At 52.5% G+C, this 18199-nt stretch overlaps 2 protein-coding genes across 8 annotated transcripts in view; both read left to right on the top strand.

Moving 5' to 3' along the window:
* LOC122372553 (mucin-19-like) overlaps positions 1-4667 on the top strand; it is a 38358-nt gene extending 33691 nt beyond the window's left edge. For 6 of the 7 annotated variants that reach the window (XM_043349852.1, XM_043349855.1, XM_043349857.1 and 3 more), the window contains 2 exons: positions 234-3156; positions 3460-4667. In XM_043349852.1, the coding sequence (XP_043205787.1) occupies positions 234-3156; positions 3460-3818 (3282 nt within the window). In that variant the 3' untranslated portion in view covers positions 3819-4667. The remainder of the gene's footprint in view (positions 1-233; positions 3157-3459) is intronic. The other variant, XR_006254889.1, reaches the window with a different exon arrangement.
* Positions 4668-11907: 7240 nt separating this feature from the next.
* On the top strand, positions 11908-15357 carry LOC122372555 (tubulin alpha-1 chain-like). Its single transcript, XM_043349858.1, has 6 exons — positions 11908-12025; positions 12514-12733; positions 13106-13210; positions 13435-13631; positions 13790-14317; positions 14531-15357. The coding sequence occupies exons 1-6, from the start codon at positions 12023-12025 to the stop codon at positions 14822-14824; spliced, it is 1347 nt and encodes a 448-aa protein (XP_043205793.1). The 5' UTR covers positions 11908-12022; the 3' UTR covers positions 14825-15357.
* Positions 15358-18199: the final 2842 nt, after the last annotated feature.

Below are 18199 nucleotides of genomic sequence, written 5' to 3'. Positions count from 1 at the left end.
TAATCCCCTGTCGAACAGTATCGCCAATCGAGATAGATGTTCCCTTTATCGCTGAGTCTCAGCGGTGATATATGCTTCTGTGAAGTCCATGATATTGAGTGGATTACAGACTGATGTGTGTGGCTGACTGTCAAACACATAACTATCCGTTCCCCGCTGACCCTTCGCTAGACGCCTGTGACGATGACAGAAACCTCTGGAGTCGGTACTGATCTCTGTCTCTCTGTCCACAGACGCCCGTGTCGGTGACGCCTGTGGCCTCCGGAGCCTGCGCCATGGAGTCCGGAGGAGGTGCCGAGCCCGGCTCGCCCCTGAACCCCGCTGCTGCCGAGTTCACGCCCGCCGGACACGACCTGAACCCCGGCGCGGCAGAGTTCGTGCCCGGCCAGCCGCCCGCCGCCGCTGCCGTCCCGGCAGAGGAGTACGAGTACGGCCAGGAGGGCGTGGCCGAGGCTGGCGGGACGTCGTCGACGGATGAGATCCTGGCTCGTCTGAGTGGCGGGATCTCTGCGTTCGCGGAGCAGCTGGAGGAGAGTATCGCTGCTGTCGCCGAGAGGTCGGCGGAGAAGATGGCTGAACAGCAGGCTGAGCTGCGGACTGAGGAGTCGTCTAAGCCACCCGCAGGAGAGGCGACGGAGCAACCGGCTGAGGGCCAGGATACCGACTTCTTCTCCCAGCTCGGAGAAGGCGTCTCGTCACTGACACAACAAATCCAGAGGGGCATTCAGGAGGGCATTCAGGAGGGTATGGACCACGCCGCCAATCCGGCTGCCGAACAACCTACCGGTGAGACTCAGGACGCGGCGCCGGTGTCCGAGCAGACTTCCGAGAACACCGAGGGGAAGCAGGACCAGGGCGTGGACCTGCTGTCTCAGTTCAGCGCCGGCGTCACGGACTTTGTCCACCAGGTTCAGGACTCGGTCACTGCTGCGTACACGTCTGGCGAGCCTGAGAAGGCCGGGGACGCAGCGACGGACGCGGTGGCGGAGCCTACAAAGGAGCCATCTGCCGGAGAGGGCGGCGACTTTTTCTCACAGCTGTCTGGCGGTGTGTCTTCTCTGGCGCATCAGATCCAGGAGGGCATTCAGGAGGGCATCCAGGAGGGCATGGCGCGCGTCTCCGCGGCTGAGCCCTCGGCGGACGCTGGAGAGGAGAAGGCTGGAGACGCAGCACCCCAGCCGCCGTCTGAACAGCCCGGCCTCCTCTCCCAGCTGAGCGAGGGAGCGTCTGCGCTGGTCCACCAGATCGAGGAAAGTCTGACATCCGCGCAGGAGGCGGCCGCCGCCAAAGCGGCCGAAGCCGACTCGGCAGTGCAGGAAGGCGCTGAGGAGGCGCAGGAGGCGACAAATGATGCGCTCAATGCGGCTGGCGATGCGGCCAACGCTGGACTGGCGAAGGTGGAGGGTGCGGCAGACTCCGCCGCGCGAGGACTGGAGGAGACGCTACAGTCAGCCGCTGATCAGGCGGAGCGCGTCACTTCTTCAGCCGCAGACTCTGCGGAGCACTCTGCTGGACAGGCGGAGGACTTCTTGCAGCAGGCGGCGGGGGAGGCAAACGACACTGTGGAAGAAGCGGCGGGGAAGGCGGAGACCTTCTTGGAACAGGCGGCGGGGCAGGCAAACGATATGACGGAACAGGCAGCGGAATCTGCGGAACAGGCTGCAGGGAAGGCGGATAACTTCTTGGAACAGGCGGCGGGACAGGCGAACGTCATGGCAGAGCAGGCAGCGGAATCTGCGAAACAGGCTGCAGGGAAGGCGGAGGACTTCTTGGAACAGGCGGCGGGGCAGGCAAACGACATGGCAGAGCAGGCAGCGGAATCTGCGGAGCAGACTGCAGGGAAGGCGGAGGACTTCTTGGAACAGGCTGCAGGAAAGGCGGAGAACCTGCTGGAACAGTCGTCTGGCCAGGCGGAGGACGTAGCGGAACAGGCGGCGGAGAAGGCAGAACAGGTGGCTGAGAAGGCAGACACCTTGTCCGAACAAGCGGCGGAGAAGGTTGAAAACGCTGTTGAGAAGGCCGAGGACATGACGGAGCAGGCGACTGGGAAGGCTGAGGATATGGCTGAACAGGCGGTTAAGAAGGCGGAGGAGACGGCTCAGTCCGGGTCCGAGCAGCTAGAGAGTGCCGCGGAGACGGCAGCCGAGGAAACAGCCGGTCTGCGTGAGGCGGCCGCCGCTACTGTGGGCGCCGTCCTGGCCTCCGCCGCCGGCGCCGCTGCTGCTGTGGCTGCCACAGTCACCGGCTCAACAGGAGACACTGCGGAGAAGAAACCCGCCGACAAGCCCAAATCTGCCGCCGCTGCGACCAAAACCAAACCCGGTGCCACCGCCAGCAAGGCCAAGCCGACTGCGACCAAGTCTACCCGGCCGACGACTGGCACGGCGGCGAAACCCGCGTCTCCTGCCACTGCTCGCACTGCCGCTAAGGTGGGAGCGGCCGCGCGGACCTCTCCTACAAAGACGCTGGCGGCGAAGGCTCCGGCTGCTGCCAAGGCGAGTCCCAAGCCGACGGCGACAACGGCGGCTCGCACCGCCGCTTCGAAACCTGCGCCCAAGCCGGCTGCTTCGACCGCAGCTCCGCGACCGGCCGCGGCCAAGACGACCGCCGCCCGACCGGCTTTGTCGAAAACGGCCTCTGGCACGGGGACCAAAACGACCACAGCCGCCGCCAAGCCGGTAGTGGGTGCTGCGAGGGCGACCACCTCTCCTACAAAGACGGCTGCCAGTCGGGTGGGCGCGGCTCCCTCCACGGCGCGGACGACGGCCGCCCGCCCTGCCGCCAGCGGCGCTCCCAAGGCCCCCACTGCCCGGTCAGCCTCGGGCACCACCCGTCCCGCTACCACCGCGGCACGCACCACGGCCACCACTGCACACAAATCCCCCACCAAACCGGCCGCAGCCAAACCCGCCGCGCCGAAACCCACCTCGGCGAGGACCGCTGCACCAAAGCCCGCTCGCCCAGCGCCGGGCGCGGCCACTAAGACCACCCCGGGACGAGTGGCGCCGACCCCGCGCGCAGCCACTACTAACGGGGCGGGCCCGAAGAAGCCGGCGGAGGTGAAGATGACTGCGGCGGCCAGCAAGGTGACGGGAACCATGGCGTCCCGCGCGGCGGCCCGGGCGGCTGCGGCTTCGACAGCGGCGCCGGCGAACGGTGAGTGATACGGCTGGTAGTTTTGGGAGTGAGCGGTGCTAGTCCCTTGATTTCTTGTTTCGTTTTGCTTCATTCGCACACTTTATCGAAATATATATTCCTGTAAAATGTGTTAATACTTCAGCTGCATGTCAGTCACTACCAGAACATATCCATCAACCGTTGAGGTGCTATTTACGTTTGCTTGTTACGATCGTGAGGCATTCCGAATGGCTAGAAATGAAAAAAAAATATTGTCATTGGTGTGGCAAATTGGTAATGTCTAAATCCGTTTAGCTGACTCTATCATCTATGTTTTCGCAGCCGCCGGAGCCAAGAAGCCAACCACCACGGCGGCGAAACCGGCCGGCCACCGACTCTCGATCGGCCGCACCAAGCCGGGCGCCGCCGCCAGCAAAACAGGCAAGGCCAAATCACCCACCAAGGAGCCTGCAAAGGCCGCGGAGTCGGAGCTGCCACCCGTGGCCGACTGTGTGTCGGAGTCCGACAAACTGCCGTCCGATGGCGCTGGAGACGCACCGGCCAACGTGAACGGCTCACCGACCGAGAACGGGGCCCCGCACGAGAACGGCGACCACGTGGACGAGCCCGCGGCGCACGTGGAAACGGGAGACCTGCTGGGGTCGGGCCTCGAGCCAGCGGCTGCCTCCGAGGCCATATGAGCTCCCGAGGAGAAAAACACGAACCCCGTTTGGTGCTCGCTGACACCGAATTTGCGCTAGTGACGAACAATGGCCTGCAAGGCGCGTCAACACACAAACGCTTGTGATACGTGGTCGCATCGAAGCAGTGAATTGCTGCGAAGAACTGCTGGGCTCGGGCGCTGGCCCTGCACTGTGGTGCGCGTGCGCCCAAGGAAGTGTGCGAATAGTGCGTGAGTGATTGTGCGATGAGTGCGTGAATCGAAGCGTGATTGTGAAAGAATGAATGCGAGTTCCTATGAGTGTTGTGCCTGCGCTGCCGGCCGCTCTGCGGAGCGCGGAGGCGGCTGTCGGGCAGGTGCGCCGCTTTGGGGCGCTGCCGTTGGAAGCCCGCTATTTTCACATGTGTTGTAAAACGTATTTTACTGAAGTCTGCTGCAATGTTGGCGTCTGGATGTGTCGGCTTGCGCGCCAGCGGCGAGGTGAAGAAGCTCTAGTTCATGCTGTGCTCGCCAGGTGTGAAGCGTCTGCAGCGTCCGCTGGACCGCCGCACGCCCGTTTTATCGTCACCGGCGCGGTCTTTGCGCGCTCTGGCGCTGTGTGCACGCTACTGTTCGCTGTTTCCGTCCGGGCGTCTCACGTGGGGCTTGTGCCTTCTGTGCCGCGTCCGCACCGTTTTCAACCGCCTCTGCTGGTCACACAGTCTGTCGTGTCGCGTCGGCTAGATTTTTCGCTTCGTTCGGTCTTCCATCGGCAAGGAACCGTCCGCAATGAAGGCTGCTCGCGGCCCGACGCCGCCCCACAAATCGTGTTATGTGTTTTACTACTATTATATTTCAGCAAAGCCCAATATACAGAACTAGTTTTTGAGCTGTTTTCTGCTGCATTCGAAGAAAACGTCTGTTTTCTGGTGATGCATTTTGACATGCATGGCTCCAAGCAAGACTGTTGCCGATATCTCATGTTCCAACAATGACTGGTTTGGTATTTGAGCTACGTTGATGACGTTTCGGGAGGACATTGAGCGAATAACTTCTTTTCGGAATAAGTGCTGGATGGGGAAGGGGCATCAAATAAATTAGGCCACTTTAAAGACAGTGTTACAATAGAGCAACACAGAATGCAAATACTCAAACTGATAGCTTGGTATGTATCCCCCCCCCCCCCATGATTGCTAAGCTTCAATCAACTCGGGCGGTGAAAAGAATCAAAAGTTTGGGAAGTTTGAATTAAAGCCAATGATGAATAATGCCTTATGAAATGCGCTGGTTACGTCACTGAAACGTCTCTGTGGACTTAAAAATAAAGGAACCTGTATGTACAACAAGTAAGTACTTACCGAAACCGCCCAGGCTATGACGTGAATAGTTTGGTGCTGGGTTGTAACAGTCAATGCAGATCCTCCCGGCATCAGACATGCACATCGATTAGTTCAAATCTGAAATCGATTCAGATTTCAGAGATCCAAGTGAAGAAACAGGAAATACGCCAGTGCGGGGAAAGGCTATTACACAGCGTAGTGGTACAGCTAGCGCCATCTTTTGAGGAGCTAAACTATCACTGTCTTGCGGCACAGCATCTTTCAGGCGTTCGTTTGTAGTGACATCTAGCGAGAGAAATTTAGCTGGAGCAGATGCACGACCGCACCAGGGACACATTCGACAAAGGCGTTGGCCATCACCGTCAGTAAGATCGTAAGATACAGAATTTTGCCACTACCTCTTAACCCTCGCCGGCCGAGGGGGGGGGGGGCGGGTGCCGCCCCCCCCCCATAGGGTTTTTTTCGCGATAGCTCCGAACACGCTGGCGATAGAGAGCTGAAACTTGGCATACCTGACCTTTGATCCAAGCCGCATCTTTTGACACCAACCGCATTTTTGGGTCAGGTCAGGTCACTGACCTATGACGTCATAAGTGAACCTCTGCACGGTCTTCAGATGTCGCAACTTCGCAACGCCCTCACTGCCAGAGGAGATGTCACAGGGAAATGAAACTTGCAGGATCTAGTATCCATTATGAGTCCCACAACTTGTATATCTCGGATTTTTCCTAAAGGTCATATGAGGTCAGGTCATTTTCGTGACCTCACCATTATAAGTCAATGGGGAAAAATGAAAACTGCTATTCTGGCGCCGGGAACGATCTCCAACTATCTCAAGCACACAGAATCGTGATTTGATGCACTCCTTGCAAGGTTAGATGCGTCACTTTTGCAATGTTGACCTTGCGTGACGTCATTTATGACGTCATCAAGGTCAAATTAGTTTTTCGTCAATAACTCTTGATCAAATTGAGCTAGCGAGTCGGGGAAGGCACCAATGGACTCAGGAAGGCCTGCCGAATCGAATGACATGCGACATGACCTCTTTCGACCAACTTCGTGACCTGGGGGTGCTGACCTGACCTTGACCTGAGGCCAACACCCCAAGTTGACCTGACCCGGACAAAAAGTATATCATTCGACGCGCCTGGTCGAGGCGAACACGATGCTGCCAAAATCGGCGCTTTGCGGCCGTTTTTTGCGAAGTTATTCACCAAAAACTGAACCGTACCTTGGGGCACTTGACCTGACCTCAGAGGTCACCGGTTGACCTAGGACCTTAAAATCGGGTACCAATCTCTGCGTCTCGTAACGGCGCACACGCTCGTTTTTTCCGCGACGCGCTAGCTCCACCAGGGGCGAAACGGCGAGGGGGGGGTCGTACCCAGTGGTCGATAAAACTTCCAACGTGCCAACGCCCGTTGGAGCAAGATATTAGCAATGCTTCGAAGAGCTGGAGACAGTCCGCCCGTCTACATGGATGCTTCCTTACGCCTAAAATACAGCATTGACTTATGACTTTCTAATCGTCCGGTGCTGTTATCGGCTGCTCGGTAAGTACCGCGTGTATGTTCCCTCATTCACTCCTGGTCACCCTTCGGTCACCCCTCGCTGGGTCGGGCCAGTCGGCTATTTTTATCCTCTTTCCGGCTAGGCCACCCGCTGAGCTCTCGCCGTGCCGCGCCGTCTGCGAGGGACCTGACCCTTCTGCCGGGACAGGTTTCTCCAGGTGTCTCCAAGGAGCCATCATAGCGCTAAGGGTGTGCTCCGCATACACATACATTGATTTTCGCCCTTACTAGCAGGGCCGCTGGCACGCGTTGGCAGCGCCCTGCGGGCATTTTTTCGCTTAGGGTCATTTTGTGGTAAGGAGGATCAGAAAATCACCCTTCCAACTTTCTCCAGGCCTGGGCGTTTTATCGAGCGCGCCTGAAAACGCACAGTGGACCGAAATCACACTTCGATTGCGTTACTTCGCATTAGGTAATACGATAAAAAGTCCGCTCTTTTCTCAATCAATACGGACAAGTGCGTTAAAGCACAGATATAAACTTTTGAATTGAATTTGCTGCCGATCTTTCTAGCCGCGGGGTGCCTCCCGATGTACCTTGTCGCCTACCGCGAGTTGGTGCCTGCGGCTTTCGTGTCGCTGCTGTCACGCTGGCCGAGCTGCGGGAGGTAGTGTTCTCCATGAAGCGTTCTGGTGCGTGCGGGCCTGATGGTATATGTATTCGCATCCTTCTCCTTTGTTTTGATGCCATAGGTCCCATCCTACTCCATATTGTCAATACCTGCCTTACCTCCTGTGACTTTCCCGATTCCTGGAAGCACTCCCTGGTTCATCCTATCTACAAATCCGGTGATCCTACCCTTGTCTCAAACTACCGTCCTATATCCATTGTTCCCATCATGGCAAAAACAGTTGAACGGCTGGTACAGCGGCAGCTGTTTGCCTTCATGTCCGATAACCATCTCCTCTCCCCGTCCCAGCATGGTTTCCGCCGCCACCATTCCACTGAAACCGCACTCCTTTCCGTCACGAACCGTATCTTTTCGAACATGGACCACGGTCATGTCTCACTGTTGTGCCTCCTCGACCTCAGTAAATGTTTCGATGTTATCCCTCACGACCAACTCCTAACCAAACTTCAGCTTTATGGTATCGATCCTTCATGGTTTTCATCTTATCTCAGTGGTCATACTCAGTCTGTCTGCATCTCTTCCTCTACCGGTGACAGAGTAGTTTCCAAGCCTCTTCCCAACACCATGGGAGTCTTCCAGGGATCCGCCCTTGGTCCTTTGTTGTTCACAATCTTCTCCAATGATCTCAGCTTGCACGCGCCGGACGCTCATGTGACCCAGTACGCTGACGACACCCAAATCCTCCTATCCGATGTCAAACGCAACCTTCCTGATCTCATCCTGCGCATGGAGTCCACCCTGTCTTCTTTAGCATCGTGGTTCCATGCCCACGGCCTTAAGCTCAACGAATCCAAAACGGAAATCCTTCTCCTTGGCACCCGCCAGAACACCCGTAACCTACCACCTGTCAGCGTACGGGTCGGTGGCGAGACCATTCAGGAGAGCCCTAGCGTTAAAAACCTCGGTGTGACGTTTGACCGTCACCTCAGCTGGGACGTTCACGTCAGTGACGTGGTTCAAAAGTGCGTCGGCCTCCTGATAGGTCTCCGCCACCTGAGACACTTCCTCCCGCGGCATGTGATGTTAACCATTGTGCAGGGGCTGGTCATCTCGCGCGTGAGATATTGTATCTCGGTGTATGGCAACGGCTCGTCTAAAAACGATACTAGACTGCTTAAAGTAGTCAATTTTGCCGCGAGAGTGGTAACGGGGCTAAAGAAGTTCGACCATGTGTCTCGCGCGCGGGATGACCTGCACCTGCACACGCCTCGGCAAATGTGTGATATGCAGACAGCGATTGCTGCTCACAAAGCCATTTTATATCAAGAACCCGCCGAGCTTGCCATGCTTTTACATACCCATGCTGACACTAGGAATGATGAGCGTTCGACTAGACAGGACAACTGTTTGCGCCTCTCAGCCGTGCGCACAGCGACGGGGCAGCGCTGTTTTCAGTACCGCGCTGCTAGTCTCCTCAACTCCATGCCGGGAGACGCGAGAAATCTAGACCCCGCGGCATTTAAACGAGCTGTGAAACGTATTTTTACTCGGCGATGACTTGTATGCGTGACTGTGTGTACTGTGTGTGCGTGTGTGTCATTGTGTGTGTGTTTATGCGACATCATTGCCTTGCTCTTTTATTCATCTCTGACTAAGGACACGTAAAAGCTACGCGTTGCTGTAGAGTGTCTGCTATTGTCAAATACAAATACAATATAGAAGCTTTAAAATGCTAAATTTCAACATCTCTAAGCTGATGATAATCGTTAGTTGTTTCAGACTTTGGCGCGCAAACGTAGGCATTCAGATCCACCGTGCGACCGGTCACCGTATGCAGTAGTGTGATCAGTGTGATGGTGTGAGTTGGGGAGTCGAGGCCGTGTGGGGAGAAGGTGAGGAGATACCGGTGTGCCGACGCGGCGGATGGCAGTGAATTTTCAGGATAGGTAGCAAAAGGCTCATTCCCAGACGTTGTGCCAAATTTTGCGGCGCTACGCGACACCAACTTTTACGCTATTCGCGAAAAAAACTTAGGGAGGCTGCTCCCCCCCCCCGCCAGGCGAGGGCTAAGTTGGAGACAGTGGTGGGACTAAGATGTTCGTTGGAGCAACTCCAAGCATTTTATCGACCTCTGGTCGTACCCGCCCCCCCCCCCTCGGCCGGCGCGTATGTAGAAAACCAATAGGTCCGGCGAGGGTTAACCCTCACCCTGGCAGGGCATTTTTCATAACGCAGCCTGGGGGGGGGGGGGGGGGCGATGCGACCCCCCTCGCGATTGGCTCCTATGGCACTTAGAAATACCAAATTTGGTGGGTAGGTGGCCCCCCCCTGGAGGTCTCGCCCCTGTGCAAATTTGGTTACTCTAGGTCAATATTTAACCTTCGCCCCAGTGGGGGGGGGGGGGCATATGTTACCACCCTGTCGCGTTTTTTGCGTGTGAATAAAAAACCGCGGCGCGTAGCGCCGCGCCGCTTGCGGTAGCTTTTGGTTCATCAATTTTGGACAATGTGTGAAATTTTTGACCCAGGTCATGTCAGGTCAGGTCACCAGGTCAAGTTAACTGACCAAGCCTAAAAAAGTTTGCAATCATGCCCAGCCTGCAGTGTTTATCAGAAAGGTTTTAAACTTGGTGGATTGCATGCTGTTATGGGCGCCTACAATTTTTATATCTCGGATTTTTTTATATCGGTGACCTAAGGTCAGGTCAGTGGCGTGACCTTTCCATTACAAGTCAATGGAGAAAAATGAAAATGCCTCTAGACCCGTGTGTATGTACGCATAGGAACAGTCCAAATATTTCAGAATCACAATGATTTGGACCAACCATGATGACCTAGGTGTCATTTTTGCTGATAGCCTCTAGAAAGGTCATCCGAGGTCATTTGAGGCTACTAACAGATTTTTGCCAATAACTCGCGATTGGAAAGAGATAGAACGCTGGGGATGGTCTCATTGTGTTTGTCTTGTTGTGACGCATCGACTGATATGCAACACGACCTTTTCCGGTCAGGACCTTGACCTGAGTTCAAATTTTCAAGTTGACCTTTCAAAGTCAAAATTATAGTTCATTCGACGCGTCTCGGCAAGAGGAACACGATTCTGGCTATAGAAATGTCGTGGCTTTTTGTAGTCGAAAGTTATTGTCAAAAAACACTTCGTAAAAACAGCTATTTTTGGAGTTTTTGCCCTCTGGAGGCTAAACCGTTGACCTGAGGTCAATTTTGATAATGACCTTATCAAAAGAAGAGTTCAACAGCTATCGATTGCTGTTCCATGCGTTTTTCTAGCTACCATAATTCCTGAGATAACGGCATGTTTTCTGAAAAATATAATGACAATTGGCAAATTTTGACCTTTGATGACCTCTGGTGACCCCAATATTGCTCTAAGATGAAAAATGACTGAAATACTTTCAAAAGTACGCATTGAGAGCTATTGACTGCTTTTTACCGCGTCTTTCTAGCCCTCTTAGTTTTTAAGTTAGAGGTGGGTGGTAACATATGCCCCCCCCCCACTAGGGCGAAGTTGGCTGAGACCGCCACTGGGGCGCGGGTTAAGTTTTTTTTTGGGGGGGGGGGGTGTGTACCTAAATGTAAAAATTTCGCTACACAGGAGAAAAGTTTTTCGCTTATAACTTTTGATCTAATTAAGACAGAGCAAACACAAAAGCACCAGTATATCTATCATTTATACGATCTATCAATCGATGAACGATCGATCTACGATCTACGATGAACGATTTACGATCTACGAAGCTACGATCGATCAACGATCGTCTTTGTGTGATGTAGGCGGTGCATCCAAGCATTGAATCGATTCAACCTTATCACGTTCCCAACATTTGTCTGTATCTGTAAAGCTGTAGGCCTAACAGCTCTTCCCGCGAAACCCTTTTTTGGGTCGAAAATGGCAGAAATGACGTCACTCCGACGTCACAGCGGCCAACCTATCATAGCCTTTGGAAAAATTTTTGGTCACAACGTGTAAAAGCTTTTGCCGGGAGGGTACTGAGAGTTTGGTGACGACCGGCGCAGCGGTTCTGGAGATACATCGAAAAAACTAAAGGGGGATTGCAAAAAATGCCCCCCCCCCCACCGCTTGGAAGGCTAACGTCCGTGGACTAATAAAGTCCCGTCGTAATCGGATCAAGTACATACCTACTAAAATTACTAAAAATAAAGGCTTCAACAAAGCACTATCAGATGACGCACAAGCCTAAATACCATGCTGTTTTAGGTACTCATTTGTTGCTTTTTTGAGAATGCATGTCATGTCACAGCTGCCATATTTCAGACACATTTAATATCACGATTATTAGCATTCCTTTTGTTGTTTCAGGGTCTGTTAAGCGTCTGGCACTTGACTCATGAGTGACCCCGTGGTGTCTGACACCCTCCGAGCACAGGCGACCACCATGAATCATGCATGGAGCTGCCGACGACCTGCCCCGTCGGCGAGCAATTTGGGGTGCCAGGAACCCCAGTGGCAGCCGATAGCAATCGGGTAACCTGGCAACGACATTCCAAAACACAGGCCCGGGGCGGATGTACACTCTCTGAAATCGATACCCGGACCGCCCGATCGAGGTTGATGGGTGGGAAGGCGTGTGCGATACATGTCGGAGGTGGGACCGAATCCCCCCGACTCAAGACACGCCCGTAGGAGGTTCATACAAGTCCATGTGTTTGGGCGGACCGCTTCATCAAGAGTGACGGCACGGCCGTGATTTAGCTTTGATCGTACTTTCGCCCTGCTTGAAAACATGGTAAGTTGCGTAATACGTATGCATAAGGTGCTGCTTTAAATTACTTTTAACTAAGCATTGATGTAAATTACATGCATGATGTAATTAGGCATTACAATAGCTTTTTTTACTGTGATAATTAATGCTCATCCACCTATCTAAAAAGTGCGGATTATTTAATTATTGCTTGCTGTTCCAAAATATTACCATAACAAGACACAACCGAATACCGATGCCTGATGAGGCTTACGTTTGGTGTTCTTTTGCTCTCCTCGCATTATCCTTTCTGAACGATGAATACGTTGCAAAGGCTTGAAAATGTTCCGTCTATCCTCATTTCTCTATCGTATGATGCAGCTGCAGCCAGCTGCAATCAGTATGTTGATACAATAAATAGGTCAATAGGCCAAAAAGCAAATCACCGATTTCTTCTTATGAGACTTCATTCCAGTAGATTCACCCTTATTCAACGGACCATCTGATCGATCACTTCAAACGTCTCTTTCCAGAGGGAGGTGATCAGTGTGCACGTGGGCCAGGCCGGCGTCCAGATGGGCAACGCCTGCTGGGAGCTCTACTGCCTCGAGCACGGCGTCCAGCCCGACGGACAGATGCCATCCGACACCAACGCTGCCAATGACGACAGCTTCAACACGTTCTTCTCCGAGACCGGCTCCGGGAAGCACGTGCCGCGAGCTATCTTTGTCGATCTGGAACCCACTGTTGTTGGTGAGGATACCGTCTGAATCATATGCTGATGAGCCGTGTGAGTTACAGGCAGCTGTTTGCGTAGTTTATGAGTATACCTATCGAATTAAATCCGTCTGTATGAGTCAGTAATAGTTACTCACAGCAAGTTCAGCTTTCTGTGGAGCGTCAGGGATTACCATCCGATAGCATGTTGGCTTTACGAGTAGGTATGTACATACACCAATCACAATATTTCTTTTTTTCGAAATGTTTCCCGAGCTACAATCGTTTCGTTGCGTTTCATAAATGCCGAGATGCTAGAGTGATATTGGTTTAACCGATATAGCCGTCTGCAGCTATAATGGGTTCCTTCGAGTGTATCCTCAATCAAAATTGTTATCTTCTTTTCAGACGAAGTCCGCACGGGAACTTACCGGCAGCTTTTCCATCCATCTCAACTGCTCTCGGGCAAAGAGGATGCTGCCAACAACTACGCGAGGGGGCATTACACTATTGGTGGGTACATACCTACATACAACTCTTGCAAGCCGTTATATCTAGTCGAACATGCAGAGGAGCTGGATTTTTGTTTTATAGAAACTAAGGCCGTATATAGGGATAGAAACAAAGTCGCTCATCTATCCGAACACATTGTCTCACTCTGGTTATGTTTACGCCTTGACGAATCTCATTTAAATTGACAATTTTGTAATGCCTAACTTGGCCTGATTTCCACACAGGTAAGGAGGTTATTGATCAGTCACTGGACCGCATCAGAAAGCTGGCCGACCAGTGTACCGGTCTGCAGGGATTCCTGATCTTCCACTCGTTCGGCGGCGGCACCGGCTCCGGCTTCACCTCGCTGCTGATGGAGAGACTTTCCATCGACTACGGCAAGAAGTCAAAACTGAGCTTCTCCATCTACCCTGCACCGGAGGTAACTATTTGGCCGACTTTTTCGAAGGAACATGACAGGTAATTCTGCCAAAGGACGTGCTGAATTAAATATGCTATCGTCCTATCATCGATCGATTCTTTCGCCATCACTGGCCCTTACCAAGCTTCAACGATACCTGAAACGTCTGTCTTTTTCAGGTTGCCACTGCCGTCGTGGAGCCTTACAACGCAGACCTGTTTACCCACACCACTCTGGAGCATACTGACGTCGAGTTCATGGTCGACAACCAGGCCATCTACCAGCTCTGCCAGAAGAACCTGGACATCGAGCGTCCGACCTACACCAACCTGAACCGTCTGATAGGCCAGATCGTCTCCTCCATCACGGCCTCGCTGCGCTTCGAGGGAGCGTTGAATGTTGACCTGACCGAGTTCCAGACCAACCTGGTGCCGTACCCTCGCATCCACTTCCCGCTGGTCACCTACGCTCCGGTCATCTCGGCCGAAAAGGCGCAGCACGAGAGCCTTTCCGTCTCGGAGATCACTCAGGCCTGTTTCGAGCCGTCCAACCAGATGGTCAAGTGTGATCCGCGCGAGGGCAAGTACATGGCCTGCTGCCTGCTCTACCGCGGTGACGTTGTCCCCAAGGACGTCAACGCCGCCATCGCAGCCATGAAGGCAAAGAGGAGCATCGAGTTCGTGGAATGGTGCCCGACGGGATTCAAGGTAAGTGCTTTGACGTTTGCTGCTGACCGTTCTTATTTTCTCGTTGCCATCCACCTTTTTCTGCTAATTAAGCATCGTAAAGGCTCTGTACGTAAAGGGCTTGCCATCGTTCACCTTCAATCATTCCTTACCTGAAACGCTGTCCAGTGCCAGCATATATATTAGCATAGCATCATATCAGCGGTGTGCTGACTTGACCAAACTTTTCTCCAGGTGGGCGTCAACTATCAGCCGCCGACCGTGGTGCCCGGCGGAGACCTGGCCAAGGTGCAGCGCGCCATCTGCATGCTGGCCAACACGACTGCCATTCGCGCCGCTTGGGCTCGGCTCAACCACAAGTTCGACTTGATGTTCGCCAAGCGCGCCTTCGTGCACTGGTACGTCGGCGAGGGCATGGAGGAGGGCGAGTTCGCTGAGGCCCGTGAGGACCTGGCCGCGCTGGAGAAGGATTACGAAGAGGTGGAGGCTGGGGGTGATGAGTATGAGGAGGGAGACGATGAATATTAGCTGGAGGAAATGACGTCAAAAGCGTCGGCATCATGATGACGGGAAACGGAATGAAATCAACGAACGACGGGTATTAGAAGAGAGGATATTTGAAGTCTTCGTCACACAAAGTGCACTCTTAACAAGCCGTATTTCTGAAAGTCTGAGGCATTGCAGCTCTATTTGTACTAGCTGTACAGAAACAGATGTCGCTTGTGTTTTCGTATGGTTCATAACGTTGTTTCATTCATTTCATTCGTAATATTCATGGCGTCATTATTTTTGTTGAATATACTATAATCAGTATTATACTAGCGATCTCACTTGCATAGCTAATTAGGACAATGCTCCACTTGCCATATCTCAGGTAGGATTTCGTAGATGAGTAGTTTTCTCGAAGGTTTGTGTGATGCTTTTCTCTGCGATGGCTGACGTATCATCTAATTCTACATGCACCATAATGCAAATGATCGCAAGTTCGACGATTACCTTACCAATCGTCACTACGTGTATGCTAAGTGTGGCAGTGACGAATACACATTATGTACCCTGCAGCTGGCCTTTTCTCAGCAATTAGTTAGGTGCTTAGAAACCTACCATCTTAGGAGCAAGTGATGACTACCTGCTTTCTAACCGTTGTAGAATGTAGATTGCATACTGCACAGACTTCGCTCGATAATGACGCAACTCGGCGGGATTCGGATTGAACAATGTGATCATCGGTCAAATCTCCATTCTAGAACGATGGTCCGATCACGACACATATGCTGCGTCTTCTCCCTTTTCTACACGGCTCATGGGCCATGAAGAGACAAGGGTAGGGGAGGTAGGATGGGTAGTCAAAAATGAAAAAGTCACAAGTGAATGTTTCGGTGTTTTTCGGTAATGCCATCAAAGTTCAGATGTCATCAAAGGTCGAAGCTCGACGATCTCAACGTTTTTCGACAAGTTTGTTCCTAATCAGTAAACTGCTACAAAGCTATAAATCAATGAAAACATTCGAATGTTATCTGCTTTTTTCGCTTATCGGCTGATATCTACTTATATTTGAACCATGTTGAATGCTGTGAAATCGAGATGACAGAAAATAAATTAATTTGTTTCGGGTAAATTTAAACTTTAATTCACCCAACGCTTGCTTCGACAACAACGCTTTTTTACTTATGCTGCGTTTCTCTCGCCGGACACATTAAATGTACTTTATTAAAATCTGATCTTAATTGGTCCACTTTGAAAGTTGACCTTAGGTCAGCCCATGACCTGACCAGAGATGATCACGTTGCATTTCAGTCGATTAATTAATAAATACTGTTGAGCTGAACATAAGAAGTCTCTTTTTTAAATCGTTTGAATATGTCCCTGTAGAAGTTGTCAAAACATGAGATTGTGGATACGACATTCAAATTTATTTTCAAAAGACCCATTCATTAAATATGCACTGTAGCTATTTTCCAAATCTATTTAGGAGTGCTTCTTACGGTTCCGTCAGAAGACGATGCAGTTTGGCTATTTCTAGGTGACTTAATAGTTAATATCTAGAGGTCACAAAATCGACCCCAATCACAATTTGAATACCTAAGGCATACTTCTGCTTCTTATAGGTATTCAAGTAGTCTCTCTTGATATCCCCTTCGTCCCTCCTCGATACCAACATCATCAGCCTTTATCTTTGTCGTTTCGCACCTGGGCCCTGACATTTGCGACGTTGGCCGCTAGGTGGCAGATACCTTCTACAGAGGACGCTCCGATCACTAATCACAGTTGTGCAATGTGCAATGAATGTGCAACTGCATAGTGCACACCGACCGACCACACCGATAGCCACACCGACCGACGGCATTATATCGACTATCGAGGAAATGGACGTTTCCTCCAGTTACGGAATGGCTAAAATAGGCAGTAATGGCATCGCACGGCAGAAACGTGTTAATTTCGGTTCTGGGAAATGTTCTGAACCGATAGAGAAGGTCTTATTCATCAAAAGGTTAAACTAATTGCTCGTGCAACGAAACATTTGTGTGATGTCAGTAGAAAATCATCATTTCTGCAGAACGGATCGGACCCACTTTACCCCCAGACCGAATTCAGACAGCCGTTTATAGGCGCTGGATAATAACTAGCAGTAAAAACATTGTGTGGATCGAGGAGCAGACAGGCGGTGCCTGCCTTCCCGTCGCTACCGTTGGACAAACAGCAGGTCAAAACATTCTTGGAATGTGCGTATTGAACGCCTGTTTTTGATCAGCCATAGTGACACGGGTTGGTAATTAGCCTTAAAGGAATCTGTAAAAGGCAACATCATTTGATGATATAAGCTGGTGAGCAAATATTGAACTTATAGGTGGGAATGAATATTTATTCATATTTATTCATACATGAATTCATATACAGATTTACAATGGCCATTCAACACTACGCTACTCAAGTTTTCTTTCCAATTCTTTAAATACCCCAGCATCGTACCAGTTTGTACCTGCCTACGTTCCCGACCCCTGAACGATAATGTGATTGACCCCGGCCTAACGTTCCTCTCCGACCATCTGCCCCTACAGCTGAGCTACACGGCTGGACAGGGTCCGGTCGAAGCCCGCGGGCTTCGATGGCGCGGGCTTCAGCATGGCACCGCGGTGCCATGCTGCTGGGGGCTGCTGCGGCCTGCGACGGATGGCGGCTGTTGCTTCCGCTCCCTGAGGAGGTGCCGTCCTTGTGGCGCACAGGGCGGCTACCCACGGTTGCAGCCCGATGGCTTCATTCTCGGGACGCGGCCCGTTGGATGTGCGACGACCGGCACCTTGCGACCGCTGCGGTGACCGGCAGCGGTGCCCCCTCTCCTGACTTGACAACGGACTACATCTTCGTGCTGCCATGGGGTGGCGCCACTGGTGGGACGAGCGCCACTGGTGGAGCAGGCGCCACCTCTGTGGCGCTACTGCCGACCTCGGACCGGCGGGATGGCGGCGTCGAACGCCCGATGACTGTGTGCTGGACGGCGATACTGAGTCGCCGCTCTCCGGGCACCATCCCCATCGACCAAGGCCCGGCTGGTGCTTGGCGCCGGGTGCCGGATGGCCGCTGCGCTCGGCGGCGGTGCTGGGTCGCCGCTCTCTGGAACGGCCGCTGACTCGTCTTTTTGATCTCGTCTTTGTGTTACCGTCTGGTTAGGCACTGTCAAACTCCCCAATATAACCTTTAACACTAACTGTCCGTATTCTAACAAAACTAACATGTGAATCCTTTCCGACCAATCCCGTTTGACAGTGCCATAAATTATGAATTGTTCAATGTGTGATCCCAAATTATAATCAATAAACGGAACGGAACGGAACGGAAATGACGTTGATGAAGAACCGCGGTTATGGTTATATGATTCTTGGCGGGGATGGTTTTCCAACGTGT

This window comes from Amphibalanus amphitrite, unplaced genomic scaffold, assembly GCF_019059575.1.
Source record: "Amphibalanus amphitrite isolate SeventyFive unplaced genomic scaffold, NRLGWU_Aamphi_draft 001372F_arrow, whole genome shotgun sequence".
NCBI classification, from domain to species: Eukaryota; Metazoa; Arthropoda; class Thecostraca; order Balanomorpha; family Balanidae; genus Amphibalanus; species Amphibalanus amphitrite.
The sequence above is the reverse complement of the archived record's forward strand: the minus strand, read 5'-3'. Positions and strand labels throughout refer to the sequence as shown.

What these genes read in the sequence shown, in the direction of transcription:
- LOC122372555 (XM_043349858.1), top strand. An exon ending in TCTGGAACCCACTGTTGTTG is followed by an intron (nt 12,734 to 13,105) that starts GTGAGGATACCG and finishes TCTTCTTTTCAG; the next exon opens with ACGAAGTCCGCACGGGAACT. An exon ending in CCATCTACCCTGCACCGGAG is followed by an intron (nt 13,632 to 13,789) that starts GTAACTATTTGG and finishes TGTCTTTTTCAG; the next exon opens with GTTGCCACTGCCGTCGTGGA.